Source organism: Oxyura jamaicensis, chromosome 1 (assembly GCF_011077185.1).
Source record: "Oxyura jamaicensis isolate SHBP4307 breed ruddy duck chromosome 1, BPBGC_Ojam_1.0, whole genome shotgun sequence".
NCBI classification, from domain to species: domain Eukaryota; kingdom Metazoa; phylum Chordata; class Aves; order Anseriformes; family Anatidae; genus Oxyura; species Oxyura jamaicensis.
The window spans coordinates 81,620,989-81,637,382 of NC_048893.1; the positions used below are offsets into that span (position 1 = coordinate 81,620,989).

The 16,394-nt window shown below is 38.0% G+C and overlaps 1 protein-coding gene across 2 annotated transcripts in view; it reads left to right on the forward strand.

Moving 5' to 3' along the window:
- MAN1A2 (mannosidase alpha class 1A member 2) overlaps nucleotides 1–16,394 on the forward strand; it is a 134,741-nt gene that overhangs the window by 64,293 nt on the left and 54,054 nt on the right. For both annotated transcript variants that reach the window (XM_035314375.1, XM_035314382.1), the window contains exons 4-5: nucleotides 1,966–2,084; nucleotides 4,353–4,433. In XM_035314375.1, the coding sequence (XP_035170266.1) occupies nucleotides 1,966–2,084; nucleotides 4,353–4,433 (200 nt within the window). The remainder of the gene's footprint in view (nucleotides 1–1,965; nucleotides 2,085–4,352; nucleotides 4,434–16,394) is intronic.

The window sequence follows — 16,394 nt, forward strand, 5'->3', positions numbered from 1 at the left end:
CCTGAGAGTATAGGTGTGCCTGTTAGCCAACTTGTGAAAGGATATGTCTTCTAATTAATCTTAAGAGAGGTAGTGTATCCTTATCTATACATGAATACTCTTAATGCACCACTGCTTTACATATCTGGTTCATTCAAATTCATTAAAACAGTAGCACATCTATTTTTGAAGAAATTAGTTGGCAATTACCTTCTGATCAAGACTGTTGTGTTTAATTTTCATTATTCAGAGAATGAAATTCCTGCAAATGGAATTAAATGTGCATACAAGTATCAGTTGTAGATATTTAAAAGAATTACTATGGATGTGATGAATCAATTAAGTTATTGTAATGCTTGAGGTAAAATAAATAAATAAATAATCCCTAAATACATGAAATGCAGGAATGAATCAATAGAAACAAGCAAGCAGCAACACTGCCCTGTAGAAATTCAATTATGGATGAAAAGCATATTAACAAAATAAAATTGGGTTAAATTTTTAATGTAGTATTGTCATAAGATTGCTAATCATATAGTTATTGTACCCTTCATAGAATACTGGTACAATGACACTTGACATATAACATATGACATAATACAATGACACTTGGCTATTTTGTTACTGTCTAGGAAGTTTTATACACTCTGTGAAAATAAATAAATCCATGCATACCTAATTATCTTGCATTCCTCCAGAAAGAAAGACCTCTGCCTAGTAAGTGGGTTGGGGTGGCGTAAAGAGGTTGTCGCGTGTTGTTTGTCTTCTTTTGCCAGAGGGTAGGAAGGCCCTGCAGAGGGACCTGGACAGGTTGGATCAATGGGCAGAGGCCAATGAGATGAGGTTCAACATGGCTAAGTGCCAGGTCCTGCACTTTGGCCGCAACAACCCTATGCATTGCTATGGGCTTGGAGCAGAGTGTCTGGAAAGCTGTGAAGAGGAAAATGATCTGGGGGTGCTGGTTGATGCTCACCTGAACATGAGCCGACAGTGTGCCCAGGTGGTCAAGAAGGCCAACGGCATCCTGGCTTGTATCAGGAATAGTGTAGCCAGCAGGACCAGGGAGGTGATTGTCCCAGTGTACTCAGCTCTGGTGAGGCCACACCCCAAGTACTGTGTTCAGTTTTGGGCCCCTCACTACAAGAAGGACATTGAGGCCCTGGAGCATGTCCACAGAAGGGCTACGAAGCTGGTGAAGGGCCTGGAACACAAGTCCTATGAGGAGTGGCTGAAGGCACTGGGGTTGTTTAGTCTGGAGAAGAGGAGCCTCAGGGAAGACCTTATTGCTCTCTACAGCTATCTGAAAGTAAGGTGTGAGGAGCTGGGTGTCAGCCTCTTCTCACAGATAACTAGCAACAGGACAAGAAGGAATGACCACAAGTAGTGCTAGGGGAGGTTCAGGTTGGAAATTACGAGAAATTTCTTCTCATAAGGAGTAGTTAAGCATTGGGATGAGTTGCCCAGCGAGGTGGTGGAGTCACCGTCCCTGGGGGTGTTTAAGGAAAGGTTGGATGTGGCTCTTAGGGGCATGCTCAGTAGTAAATGTTGGGAAATGCAGTGCATCACTGCATGGATTGTTTTATCTTGTTTACCAATTGTTTTATCTTGTTTTTGTGGGTTTGTTTTTAAACTCTTCTGTACTAGAATTCCTAATAGTTTTTTGAAGCTGAATGTCTTTCTGTCCCTTTCTTGTGCCAAAGGAGAGTTTCTCATATTCGGGTTACGAAAGCAGGTAAGGTTTTTTTTTTCTGTCTTTAGTCATCTTTTCTCAACAGATTCCAAACTACGTCAAAGGACTTAAGCTTTGAAAAAGATACAATCCTCTTATGTAGCTGCTTATTCCTTGCTCAATTGGACTATTCATTATACTGTCATCTTCTAGTAACTATGCTTTGCTCCTGCTTGGGATATTTTCTCGTGCTTGTGATGCTCAGAAAAATTAATGAAATAATCAGTTGTAATACAAATCTTTATTTTTGTGTGTAGGAAACTCACAAATGGGTGCTACCATAGTAGATGCACTGGATACTCTTTATATCATGGGGCTTCATGATGAATTCAGAGAAGGACAAGAGTGGATTGACAAAAATCTTGATTTCAGTGTGGTGAGTAGAACTTGTCCTAATATTTCTCTAGTCCTCTTCATGGTGTTCTGATGGAGGGGAAGAAGTCTTGTAGCTGGAGTTTAAAAAACTTGTGATTAAAAGTATCAGAAGTTCATATGCAAACTTAAGTGAAGTGTTCCATTTCTAGCTTAATATTAAAAAAGAACACCTTTAACTCTTCAATTATGATTAAATACATATTTTCAAAGCACAATTTATAAGTGGAAGAAAAGGAAGGTGGTCAGTGAGAAACTACAAGGCCTCTACAGAGGAAACGACTGCAGGAAAATAAGAGTTTACTAGCTCATAATAGCTGGAAATAACTGAGTTGTGAAAGAGAATTTCTCCCGAGACAAAATGAAACGTTGGTATACAGTCAGAACTGAGCAGATGTTTTTTGTTATTCTTATATTAAATCCTACATTTCAGAAAGGATTTATTGGCAATTTTTTTTGTTTTGTTTCATACATTTCCTGTCTGGCAAACCTGAAAGAAATTCTACTTTATGCTTTTTTTAGTTAGTGCCAAATAATTATTCAGTATAAAACTGAAGACCCCAAATATGTCAGAGATGGTGTAGACATCTGGCACGATTGTGCCATTACGGAAGGTGGAATAAATTACAGCCACAGCTTTTGTCTGTTTTGAGGAAATCTCTATAGAAATTTGTAGAGTTAGTCTAGGATTTGGGTGAAATAAATTTGCATGACTCACTGAGGTTAAATTACAGCTTCCTTTGTATCAGAAAACATTTCTGAAGGTTAACAAGTTGTCTCGTATATGCAAGAATTGAGTGATTTCCTTATGTGGTTCAAAGATTAAAAAAAAAAAGTTCCTCTTGAATTCTTTTACTGGGAAATACAAGTGACTGGTTTCACTATACACTGTACTGTTCCTTGTGTGATTCATTACTTTAATAGGTATTAATTAGAATCATACACTGCATTGTTTGTATTTTTCTTGTGTCATCTGTATCTGAATAAAAATATATCTTTTACTAAAAAACAATTTTTGGGAGTGTTTCAAACTTCAGACTTGTAATCATCAGCACTGTTAGAGGAAATCTTTATATAATCTCTTTGAGATAAGGTGTGAAAAATATACATATTTTGTATATATGCAAAATGCATGATACAGCTATAGTTTCCATAGAAGTAGTGTTAAAGGAAAGATATACTGGTGTATATCATGTCACCGGTGTAATCACTGGTGGGTAAACCTGTGTGATAGTGATTTTCTGGATAAATGAAAGCCTGTTTTATTTCAATGTGTTTTGATAAAACAACATTTGTGTCTAATGGGTTGAATGAATAAAAGTTTGATAGACATGGGATGTAAGCAAGCAAAGGAGTGAGTGGGGCTCAGAGGGAGGCAGAAAGATGGTAAAACTATGTAATTCATCTTAGTTTTTCAGATTGGATTAAATGAGTCAAAATGTACCAGTTAATTTAGCCCAAATACATTAATGTAGAGGGAGGCAGTAAAGTGGTTTCTCTTCAACTGCAAAACCACTGAGAAGCTCTTGTTGTTACAGCATTGAATACATAAAGGCTGTTCCTTGATGGAGAGTATCTTAAAATGAAGCTCTGAATTAGCACATTGGTAATTCATGTTAAGAAAATGTGTTACAAGAATTCTCTGATTATTCTTCTACTTCGTCCTGTAAACTAGAAGATTCCAAGTTATGGTTAAACATAAGAGAAAAAGTGCTGCATTATGGAAATGTACAGTCCTTGCTTTCTCTCTCACTGTCCTCAAGCAACTAAAATTGTGCTCTGTAGTGATAATATGATCAGAGAGTAGGAGAAAAACTAATTTGATTTTTAAAAATCAGTTGATGCTAGAGCTGGAATTATTATTGTGTCATGAAAGCATTCACAGGAATTTTGGTATGGTTTAACATATTGAAACAGTACAAACCCATACATGTATATTGGTTTAGGATATAGAATAATAGAATCACCTAGGTTGGAAAAAACCTGCAAGATCATCGAGTCCAACTATCAAACTGGCCTACTCAGTCCCATCACTAAACCATGCCCTTAGTGCCATGTCCATACATGTCTTAAATACTCCAGGTATGAGCACTTCATCACTTTCCTGGGCAGCCCATTCTGGTGCTTGACCACCCTCTCCATGAAGAAACTCTTCCTAATGTCCAAACTAAACCTCCCCTGGCACAACTTCAGACAGATTCCTCACATCCTGTTTGCCTTTTTTCTTTGATTAGAGAGTTGGTTAATTACTTACATTTTGTTCGTGTTTCAGAATTCTGAAGTGTCTGTATTTGAGGTCAATATTCGCTTCATTGGTGGTCTTCTAGCAGCATACTACCTTTCAGGCCAAGAGGTAAGGATACGGGAAGGTGTCTGTGTCATGTGATGTATTTTAGGAAATAAAGTTGCACATGAAGATTTTTTTAGAATCTTGGTATAACATTAGTCTGCAAACTAATTTCACAGTAATGAGTTATACAGAGTAACCAAATTCTTTGAGTATGGAATCTATAAAGTTGGTTTCTGTGCCCATTTAAGCTGATTTAGGACCCTTTGTTAGAACTTTGAAACTCTTTTATCAAGATGCTTTCAAAATAAGTCCACATTAGTAAATATCAACCTGAAATGTCAAATCACTGTTCTTTAGTGCCGAAAATAGCTTGTTTTGATATTTTGTAACTCCTCAAAGCTAGAAATAATCATTTTGTCACTTGTCTTGCAAGGCTACAGGTTTGTTTGACAAAAGCAGTACAAAAATCTTCTTTCCATTCTCAGTGACAAACTGAGAAATATCAAGGCAATTCCATCCCACTTTTCAAATTTCTGTTAAAAAAGATTGGAGACTTACACTTTTGAGTGCTTATCCAAAGGCACGCTTAGATTGAAAGGATGCATATACCCAAAGTCTTGCAATCACGGATGACTTTGCTCTTCCAATAACATTGTTGTGATTTCATGCCTCATTACTTCACATACTTTAACAGAGCTGGAGGCTGACCCAACCTACAGATTAACTCATAGCTCTTTTCACATCTTAACAGCTAGCTATCTTTTGATCTCTTGCCCATGTCTTTGATTTTATCTTTTTTTTTCTTCCTTCCCCCTTTTTTTTTTGGCCATTCTGTAGTTCACTACCTAAAACTTTAGGCTTCTTGCCATATTTCACAGGTTACGGTTTGATACGCTTTCAGGTATCCATACATATTTTTTCCCTTTGTTTAGGGGACCACCACATACATATCAACAAGTTCTCATGGATTTTAAGCCTGCAACCCTAAGAGGAACCAGGAGAAACCCCATATTAGTTGTCTCTTTAAGTATTTGGCATCATCCTGGGACTCATTAATTTTCTTGTTAGGAGTGAGTTCATTTTGGAAAAGGAGCATAGTGACAGAATGCAAATCCAGTGGGTATCCTGAAAAAAAATGAGAGTACGTTTTTTATCAAGTACTACTTTTCAACCTTGTTGTTGTCCACATTCTTCAAGGACTGTGTCTTCAGAGTGATCAGTTGCAAGCAGTCCTTTCTGTTGCACTGATTTATGTGGTCTGTGACAGAGGCCTAAAGGAAAGGAGAAGCACAGAATTTTGCTACGCCGTTTTATTTGTAGTAGTTTAAGAGCTGAACTTGCATTCATGGCAGTGAGTCTTTCTCTGCCTCCAAAATCTGTCAGGCTTAGATCTGACATCAGAGATTACTGCGAGCTCAGTAAAGTACTAACTTAAGTCCATTTAAGTACTGAAAGGGGGCTCTTTCAGTATTTAAAGTGGGTTTATAAAAAAAAAAAAAAAAAAAAAGATTGAGAGAAACTTTTTACTTGGACAGATAATGGTAGGACAAGGGGGAATGGTTTTAAACTAAAAGAGAAGAGATTTAGATTGGATGTTAGGAGGACATTCTTCATTCAGAAGATGATGAGGCAATCCCATAGAAATTGTGGATGCCCCATCTCTGGAGGTGTTCAGAACCAGGTTGGATGGGGCCCTGGGCAACGTGATCTAGTAGGGGTGGTGTTCCTGTCCATGGTAGGGGGTTTGGAAATAAATGGTCCTTAGGTTCCCTCCTAACTCAAGACATTCTATGATCCTATACTTGGCCCTCAGGGAGTGGTCCAGTGTTGCAAGTCAGCCTTTAAAACTGATAGCTGTGGCAACTCTTCAGGAAGACAGCCTTTGTAGCAGCTATCGCTTGTGCCAGAGTAGCAGTGAAATTCAAGCCCAATTACTTTACGCTTTTGCCTTAGCAAAAGGCATAAAAATCCCTGAATGATCATCCCAAATATTTATTTGAGGAAGCTTCCAAATTTTGTCTGGGTCAGCATTATTAACCCACCAGTTTTCTTCTGAAGACCCCCCAGAACAGAAGCTTTCTTTTGCTATCAGAGGTAAGCAAGGAAAACTGCTTGTAGCAATTTCTGTAGCAAAAATGTTTCATGGAGAGTGGTCTCAGCTGCATGTGGTTTTCAACTTGTGTCAAGGAGCAGCTGGAACAGCTAAGGTAGAGCTGTTAGGAGGAGTCACTGTTCTTACTTTAGTGTAAGTGATCTCAGCAGCATAGTGAAGGATGCCTCCTTTCCAAAAATCTGTATTTCTGTCACTTGTAGTTCAGATCACATTTAGTACTATCTGATCACTGAAGCCTTCAAGCATTGAGCAGAGCGAGTCCCACATCATCTTTTCAGCTACAAACATTGATCCTGTCTCTGGATAACTGAAGCGGGATCATGCCCCTTGGAATCATCTACTGTGAACATGAAAAACCTCAGAGAAAGAACAATGATCACTCATCAGTAACAGGATTGTTGAGATAGATCAATACTACACCTCTGCACAAGCACCTTAGCAAGAAGCAGTTTTGCCCCAGTATTCAGATGGGTGCAGCAAACACTGCCAAAAGCTTGTGCTTTCCCTGTATTTGTAAGGCTGGGTACTCCTTTCCCTTTCAGTTGCTTCTAACCACTTGGATAGAGTCACAGCAATCTCCTTTGTTTAAAGAGTTTTCATCAACACATTTTGTCTTTCCTTCTCAGAAGGCTTTTATTCTCTTTTTAAAATTTTGACCATTGGGCTGACTTTTGCCACTTAAAAATATTTTTATGGCATTGGTTCACCAATGGATTTTAAACACTTCATAACTTGTCAGAGATTATTCCTGTCAAGTGATCATATATATATTATCTTTATTTTCCAAAAGAAGGACTCATAAACAAGTGTTCATGCTCCATTTCTTTCAAATAGTTTGGCAGATAGGACTGCTTCTGGTACCTGAGACTACTTAATTTGCCAAGTTGGATGATTTCTCTGTAGTTTATCAGCATGAATGAGATAAGCAAGGAAACTTGAGACTTTTCAGTAACTGAAGGTAGTAGAGAGATCTGCCTCTGAAGAGAACTTCTTGGGGTCACTTATTTACCATTTAAACTGTTGGAAACAGGCTACAGATCACTGTCAGGAGGCTGAAGCAGCTGGGGAGAGAGACCTAACCCAGACCAAGAGAATCAGAGGAATATGGTGTTACACGGATTTCTTTTTGTTTCACTGCACACTTTTTATTTTATCCATATTAAGATGGATCCTTTAACTTTGTGTGTTTTCATTGTCTTTTTCAGCTTTGCCTTTGAGAAACTCAGTTCTTTGAGTCTGAATAACTCAGGACAGTTGACGACATTTAGCTGAAATTTTGATCGAGTGTTCTTATATGTGACATCACCTTTTGTAGTTGATATATATTTGACATAATCTTAGTTATTTCTTTTTACAGACATGCAGTCATTTCATGTTTTCTTACTATTTCTTCTTTAACATTGGGTTTCAGTGTGTAAGCCTGGGTGTGAGGGTTTTTTTCTGATCCTCAAGAACTCATTGCTTATTTGATATGCTTGTTCTGTGAGGTTTAAAAATTGCATCATCACAGGTGCATTTTATCTGAGGTGCCAAATTCAACCATGTCTAGCCACAAAAGAAAACCTGTCTAGTAGGTGTGTGAGAGGCTTCTGGTTCTTTGGACAAAATGATGGATGAACTTCTGTATCTGTAGTAATACGATATTGAAAGGAGCTTGCTACTGGGCTGCAACTGAAGTTGGTCAGTAGGTCACAGGTTGTTTAGGAAGCATTGTTCTGTCCTGGAAGCATATAAAACACAAGCCCAGACAGAGATGAGATCACAAAGGAAGAACAAGTCACCACTCACCTTCTGTGCAGCAGGCTGTGCAGGTGTGTGTGTCTAACACCTGTCTTTACATGACTCAGGATGAACCTTCTATTTTTAATCTTTTCTGTATAGTGGTACTGAATATATGTCCTATAAATGTTTGCTCATTAAGGTATTCAGTATTCTTGTAAGAGAACCTCTTACACTAATTTCAGGTATCATCAGTTGAGTAGTGGATAGATTTGTGGATAAAATACAGGAGATACTTGCTGATCTAGGTTTGCTTCAATGAACAGAAGCATGATGTTACACGTGCTTGGCTTTACCTTTTCTCAGAAGTTAGTATTCTGAGGGCCTGTGACCCTCAGTTACAGATTAGAGTTCTTAAAACTCTGAAAAATTCAGTACATGCTCTGAAGCGATATGAATCAGAAAAAGAAGTGCTGTAGCTGCTGGTGGTCTGTAAGCTCAGATTTAACTCTCTTGACTAGCATCTTGTGGGAAGTCTGTAATAAAACCAAACATGGAGCCCATGACATCTTGCTAGGCCTCCCTGTAGAAGTTCAGCAGCAAATGTTTGCAGTAGGATTCTGGAGTTGTTTCCAGTTGTTGTGTGTTCTGGTTTGTAAAGCAAGTGATAATCAGGATTAGTAAGTGATACTTATATGCTTTGCTTAGAGTTTACTTGATAGTAGTCCATAAAAAGGCTTGTGAGGTATGCTGAAGTAGCCCCATTTTGCTGTTAGGAGAACTAAGCATCTTATCTAGTATGAACAGCATTTGTCTGTGAAGAGAGTCCTTAAGCTACTTGTTGACTGCTTGCTATTTTCATTAAATGGAGCTTCACCAATTAAAACTTCTGATGTGACTGGTAGCAGCAAATGAAATACTTCTGCTAGCCATAACACATGGGATGACAGAAGCCTGAAGATTGACAGTGTCAGTTGTTACGGGCAGTACACTACATTCACACTTGAGAACTAGCATCAAATAAAGAAAACAAAGCAAATATTATTCTAATAGCTGTTGTGTGATGGTGGCTGGAGGACATTTATGCCATTATGACAGTTTTTGTCCCCTGTTGATTTATTATTACAGTAAAAGGGCTGGCTTAATGTTTTATTTTTGAAGAAAGTTATTCATGATATCTGCAATATGAAAAAGATTAATAATTTACTGTGCTTGCGTATGCCAGCAGTTCCTTTACATGATTTTTTTTTCTCGTTTTTGTAAACACCATCAAAATGACACTTCTTTCTGGGCAAGATAATGTAACGTGTTTGGATGAATTCAACCTGAAATCTGTCACTTAGAATAAGGAGCAAGGGCTGTAATCTACCTGATGTTCTGTTAACAAATAATCAAAATAATTCTTTCTAGGATTGTTATTATTTTTCCAGGAAACTGACATGCAGTGTTTCTTCTGTTCAGGAAGACTCCCTAGTAAAATCATGTTATTTACACCAGTGGGCATCCCTGACAACTGACCAGCATATATAGAATATGTCAGTAAGCTAACATATTTTGTGAACTGGTTTCACAGTTGTCTTGACTGTGCCTGTGAAGGGGCTTATCTAAATTAAGTTTGTCAAAAAGTTAAAAACTCAGAAGAGATGATGGCATTGGGTACGTCCTATCCAATAAAGATTTTCAGTTTATTGCCATGAGATGAGCTGCTTTTTCATAAGTGATCCAGACAGCTCACAGGTCTCTAGCAACCTGAAAAAAAAAAGTATTATTTTATTGAGTTTTAAAGCAGTGCCTTGTTTATGCCCACTGTAGTGCAGATTATAAACTTTGGACAATTTCTGTTTACTAGGTGTGTAGTAAACATTTTCTTGACTGGCAAATGATACTTTGCGTCATTTATTGCTAAATCTTATTACTGCATAGTGCCAGAAGAGGAAGAAAGGAGGAGGAAGCTGACTTTATTGTAATTTTGTTGCCTCTACTGTAGGTGGAATGAAAATAGGTTTGCCCATTGGAGTAATATGCCTTAAAGTATTAGAATTAAAGGATAAGCTGTTTTAACAGTAGAAAATAGGATAACTATGCAGTGATAGCCACTCTTAAAACTCCTAAATAGAATCATAGAATCATAGAATGCTTTGGGTTGGAAGGAACCTTAAAGATCATCTAGTTCCAACTCTCCTGCCACGGGCAGGGACACCTTCCCATAGACCAGGTTGCTCCAAGCTCCATCCAACCTGTCATTAAACAATTCTAGGGATGGGACTTCCACAGCTTCTCTGGGCAACCTGTTCCAGTGCCTCACCACCTTCTGAGTAAACAATTTCTTCCTTATGTCTAATCTAAGTCTACTGTTGTTTAGTTTAAAGCCATTCCTACTTGTCCTATTACTGTACTCCTTGACAAAGAGACTCTCTCCAGCTTTCCTGTAGGCCCCCTTTAGGTACTAGAAGGCTACTCTAAGATCTCCTGGGGGTCTTCTCTTTTCAAGGCTGAACAATCCTAATTCCCTCAGCCTGCTCCAGCCCTTTGATCATCTTCGTGGCCCTCCTCTGGACATGTTCTAACAGGTCCATGTCCTCCTTGTGTTGGGAGCCCTTGAGCTGAACATGGTCTCCTTGAGCTGGGGTCTCACAAGAACGGAGTAGAGAGGGAGAATCACCTCCTTCAGCCTGCTGGCCTCACTTCTTTTATGCAGCTGAGGATACAGTTGGATTTCTGGGCTGTAAGCCAGCTCACATTGAGCTTCTCATCAACCAACATCCCCAGGTCCTTCTCCTCAGAGCTGCTCTCAATCCATTTTACACTCAGCCTGTATTTGTGCTTGGGATTGCCCTGACCCAGATGCAGGACCCTGCACTGGGCCTTGTTGAACCTCATGAGGTTCTCCCAGGCCCACCTCTCAAGCCTGTCCAGGTCCCTCTGGATGGCATCCCTTCCATCCACCATGTTGACCGCACCACACAGCTTGGTGTCATCAGCAAACTTGGTGAGGGTGCACTTGATTCCACTGTCCATGTCACTGTCAAAGATGTTAAGCAGTGCTGCTCCCAATACTGACCCCTGAGGAACACCACTTGTTGCTGATCTTCACCTGGATCTTGACTGTGACTCTTTGAGTGGGACAATCCAGCTGATGACTGAGTGGTCCATCCATCAAATCTATGTCTCTCCTTTATTTAGAGACAAGGATATCATGCAGGAAAGTGGCAAATGCTTTGCACAAGTCCAGGTAGATGAAGTCAGTTGTTCTTCCCTTATCCACCAATGCTATAACCCCATCGTAGAAGGCCACCAGATTTGTCAGGCATGAGGTGCCCTTTGTGAATCCATGTTGGCTGTCACCAATCACCTCCTTATTTTCCGTTTGCCTTAGTGTGGTTTTCAGGAGAATCTGCTCCATGACCTTGCAAGGCACAGAGGTGAGACTGGCCTGTAGTTCCCTGGTCTCCTTTTTTCCCTTTTTAAAAAATGGTGGTTATGTTTCCCCTCTTCCAGTCAGTCGGATCTTCTTTGGTCATGTTCCTGTAAAGGGTTATAACCACTAAGAAAGAATAGGTCACTTGTCGCTACGTGCATGCCATGTATTTCTTGATGACTGTATCTATTAGTTTTTTGCTCCCTCTATAGTAGTTAAAACTGTCATGCAGATGGGCATCAATGACAGCAAGCGTGGTATCTTATTTGTGATTTTTCCAGGTGTTTTGTTTATTTGCATTGATGTTGACAGTGTAAATGCTAATTTCTACCCACTGAGTTTTGCTACAAGAACTTTCCTATTGCACTGAGGGTTTTCACACTTGATCTCATTCTGAGAGGAAGTATGATGTTCTTTGAGGACAACTGAAAGCACAGTTCTTCCGGTTGGATTGTTTAAGCTGTCCTTTCGCCTCTAAAACAAGAATAAAATTCAACTCCAGACATGATCACATTTTAACACAAGGCATCTTTGGTTTTGCATTTTGGAACTTTGCATTCAGGGCTAGCTCCCATCTTTAAAAAGGAGTTTGAATATTAAAATAAAAATAAAAAAGGCTGCTAAGCCAAACTACTAAAACAAGCAAGAAACTAGTCATGCTAGGCAAAAAGTCATGTTGCCTCTAAGAATATGTACACCTATCATGTTAAAACTGAACTCTTCAAATCTATTAGGTATCAAGAGGATGCTAAGCCACCTGCAGTGGTTACCATATTACAGTTTATGAACTGGAAAATCAGCAAACAAATTTACATAGAAATGACCAAGTAGGGCTCTGGCCTAGTAAATTATTATTTTTTTTTTTAATTTCAAAATACAAAATTTCAGATACATGCCTAAACGAGACAAATGTTTATGTTCAAAAAGGTCATTTAAGGTGACCTTGGTATCTGTGAGTCAGTCCATTTTCACTCCTTTTTCCCCACCCCAGGAATTCAGTTGATGAGATCATCAGCATAAAAATGATTTGATAATAAAATGGTTCACATAAGAATGTGTAGCTGACTGTTAATTTGTTTATGTTGAAATGACAAGTAAATAGAAAACTCTATTGAAATTCAGTCAACTGGTCATTTTGGCCTGTACAGTTTTAATGTTACCAAAGACGTACATGCAGACTCTTAGTTATAAGAAAGCAAACACAAAAAAACAATGACCCACATTGGCCAGACCAACAGAACAAGGGAATGCGTTTTGAGTAGCTCTGACTGAAGAATATGTGGAATTCACAGAAGACAAGCAGCTCAGCTCGAACTTCTTATATGAAATCCTGTGGCAAAAGACCTGTAAGCATTGGGATTTACAGAAGAGGTTATGAACATGAGGAGGAATTCACTTCTGTTTAAGTCGTTAAAAAAGGCCAGTGTTGCTATGCTCTAAATTTCTTGGAAATCATGTTTTAAAAAGAATGAGTAAAAAAAGCAGAAATGGTAGAAAAATCATGAAAAGATAGAGGAACCTCCTGCACACATGAATAGTCAGTCAATATATGATAGATAAATCAATCCAGATACGTCACTCTGTCAGCAAATAGTATTTAAAATTAACTTGGTAATTATTCGTTATTTTATACAGAAGTTGAGATTGTTACTCTGAGTCTTTCTGATTTTTGAGTGCATGACATAAAAGAGGAAAATCCTTGTCTTTTACATCTGGCTGTAAGATCTATAAATTATTCTACAGGAGTTTAGGATATATCTCTTACCATTTTTCAAAATAAATGTTTTTTCAAGTGTCTTGCAGAATTTATGCAAATACGAAGATTTGGTACTTACTATAGTATTATATTTATATTTATATACTATAGTATATACTATAGTATTATATTATTATTATAGCTTGTGTTTACCATTTAATGTTTTGTGATAGCTTGGATCTAATGCATGTATGTAACTGTAAATAAGCTAAATATGTCTGCAAATGTATAAAAACATGCCAGTTCATCCATTTAAAAAAAAAAAAAAAAAGGCAAAACCAACAAAATGCTATTTACTTGCTTTCAGGTGCAGTGTAATGGACTGTATTTTGTATCTGACATAGTGTGAAGGATGTGTTTTTGTAAATGTAAAAGCTGTGTGTTTTTTTTGGAATATTTTGTTTCTCGAGTGTGATTTTTGCACTCTGTCACATCATACCAATGGGAGGAAGGAGTCTGTTTATAATGAGTGTACATAGTGTGAAACAATATGTAACTTCATCTATGTTTAACTTTTTTGTGAAGGCAAATGCAGCCTAAGGAGGACTGAGTCATTTCTGGCAAAGTCTAAAGGGGAAATCAAGATTGATTTGAAATGGAAAGCTTGGCAGCACATTGAAGAGAAAGAGGAGACAGGAATAACAGAAAGTAGAAACTGATACAATGTAAGCACAGCTGAAGGACAAAATAGATGACATAGCACAGAAAAGTATATGGGAAAATAAGAAGACATTTGGCATGAGTGGAGAATGTATTAGGAGCAAATGTTGCCAAAAATGCTACAGATTAATAATCAGAGGTGGTAGATAATTTTTATTGCATGAGAAGGACTCTCATAAAACTTGTAAATGTAGCATAAATGACTTAATTACTTGATTCCAGAACTGTTAGGGTTCCTAATACATAGTTTCTTTCTAGAATCTGCAGAGATACTGGATCATCAGTTGGGTTGGAACCTTCAGGAACATAGTACAGGCTTAGTATTAGCAAAGTAACAAGGATCATCGATTAAAAACAAACTAACAAAACTACAAAGATAAATTTCTACAATTTACTTTGGGTGTGTTTAGCTAGGAAGATATGTTGAGAGGCAGATACGTTAGGGTCAATTCTAGGTCTGAAGAATCTGCTCTGGTGATGAGAGTGTTCCCCAGGCTGTTCCTAGTACTCTTGTTTCTTGTAGCTAGACTCTTCTCGTTCCCTTCATGGTCCCTTGTTATTGTCTTCTCTGCTTTGGCCTTCCTTTCATTCATTTTCTGGCCTTCCTCCTGATGCCTTTTTCTTCATCTCTTCTGCTCCTGTTCATGCTCTTTTAATTTCTTCTGCCTGGCACTTCACTTTGTGTGAGGTGGGAGACTGGAAGCCCTGCCTTTACCACTTTTGCTTCCCTGCTGGTAACGCTCCGTACTGATCTTCTGCCCCTTGATGGCTGTTTTGTTTTGTTTCCTGTTGTCCATCCAGATATGTTTTATCTTCCTCATTCTGTTTTTTTGTTTTGTTTTGTTTTTTGTTTAAGTCAATCCTTCTTGCTGCCTGCAACCAGTAGGAGAACATTTAAGCCAGATGCCAGACATTGTGTGCTCTCACATCTGGTTCCCAGTGCTATTGTGGCTCCCACAGCAAGAAGAAATCACTTGAATGGATGGGCTTTTAAAAGCCCACTTGTGTCTTTGGAGCATGCATAGGTGCGAGTGATTCTGTTTGGTATATTGTGCAAATGCAAGATTGTTGCTTCTAGAAGGTGACTGATCTATCAGGTTAATGCAGCCTGTATACTTGAACTTAAAGCAAAGAAATCAAATATGAAAAGAAGGAAAAATAAAGCAAAAAAAAATGCCTGGACTCAAAGCAACTTTCTAATAAAAATAGAAGAGAGTTAACTCAAAACAGCCATGAATTTTGGCTCAGCTAGGCAGGATGAGAAACGGTATATTATCTCTTACTGGAATGATCATATCTAGAAGGCATTTATATGCCAGATCCTCATAGCACTTATTCTTAATTTTAAATGATTTGTGATGTTAGCTGACTGGTATAAAGTGTATCAGATTTGAAGGTTCTTTAAAAATGAAGAAAGTGTAACTTTTCTCCTCATGAAACCAATGCCAAGGAAGTAAGCGGAAATGATGCAGTTTAATTGGGGTACTATTAACCTGTGCCAGGTAATTTAAATGTGATTAGCCGGTTGTCCAGTGCATGCCAGACTTTCACATTTAGGTCTTCTAGGCAAAGATTTCAAATATTTCTAGTAAGTTAATTATGCACAAGCTTTTTATGTAGATTTTTCAAAAACATCAGTAGTGTGAAACCAATGAATATTTCATTAGATCCTAAGATGCCATAGCCAACAGTAACTAGCTTCTTCAAGCATGTTGTCCAGGAAAGCAGCTTTGGAAAACTTTAGTAAAAGATAAAGATAGTATCACTTAAGAATTCTGTTTGCAAATCCTTCACTGCTGGTGGTAAAAAAAAAAAAAATATAATAAAAAAAAAAATCTCCATAATATTTATTGTCATGTATTAAAGAAGCAACATTTGAACATACAATTGCTCCTTTGTAAAATATAAATAGGGAAAGTTGTAGTCAACCAGTTAATCTGTTTATCTGGATTTAATTGATGCAGTTCAGGTATTTTTCTGCATTTATTTTGCTGCTCATTTTTAGACTGTAGCTGAATTATATGATGAAATAGACATTTAAATGTTTTTCCATGCAATTCTAACTTAGGAACTACCAATAGGGTAGTTTTTCTAGGTTGTCTATTCCATTCAGATCAGTTGATACAATGGGGTATTTCCTTCCTATATCTTTTACTAGTACTTTACCTCTCCCTGTGTTCAAAATCCCAAAAAACATGACCTTTTACTTTTATCTTAAAGTCTAGAGCCTCTAGGAAAGAAGAGACCTGAAGACTTGGGTTATGAATAGACCTGTACAGTCCTGAGGGCTTTTCTGGGCTATTTGTTTCAGAAATGGAGTGCAGAGTGCAACTGCAGCTTTTTCCTTGAAGTCAGGAT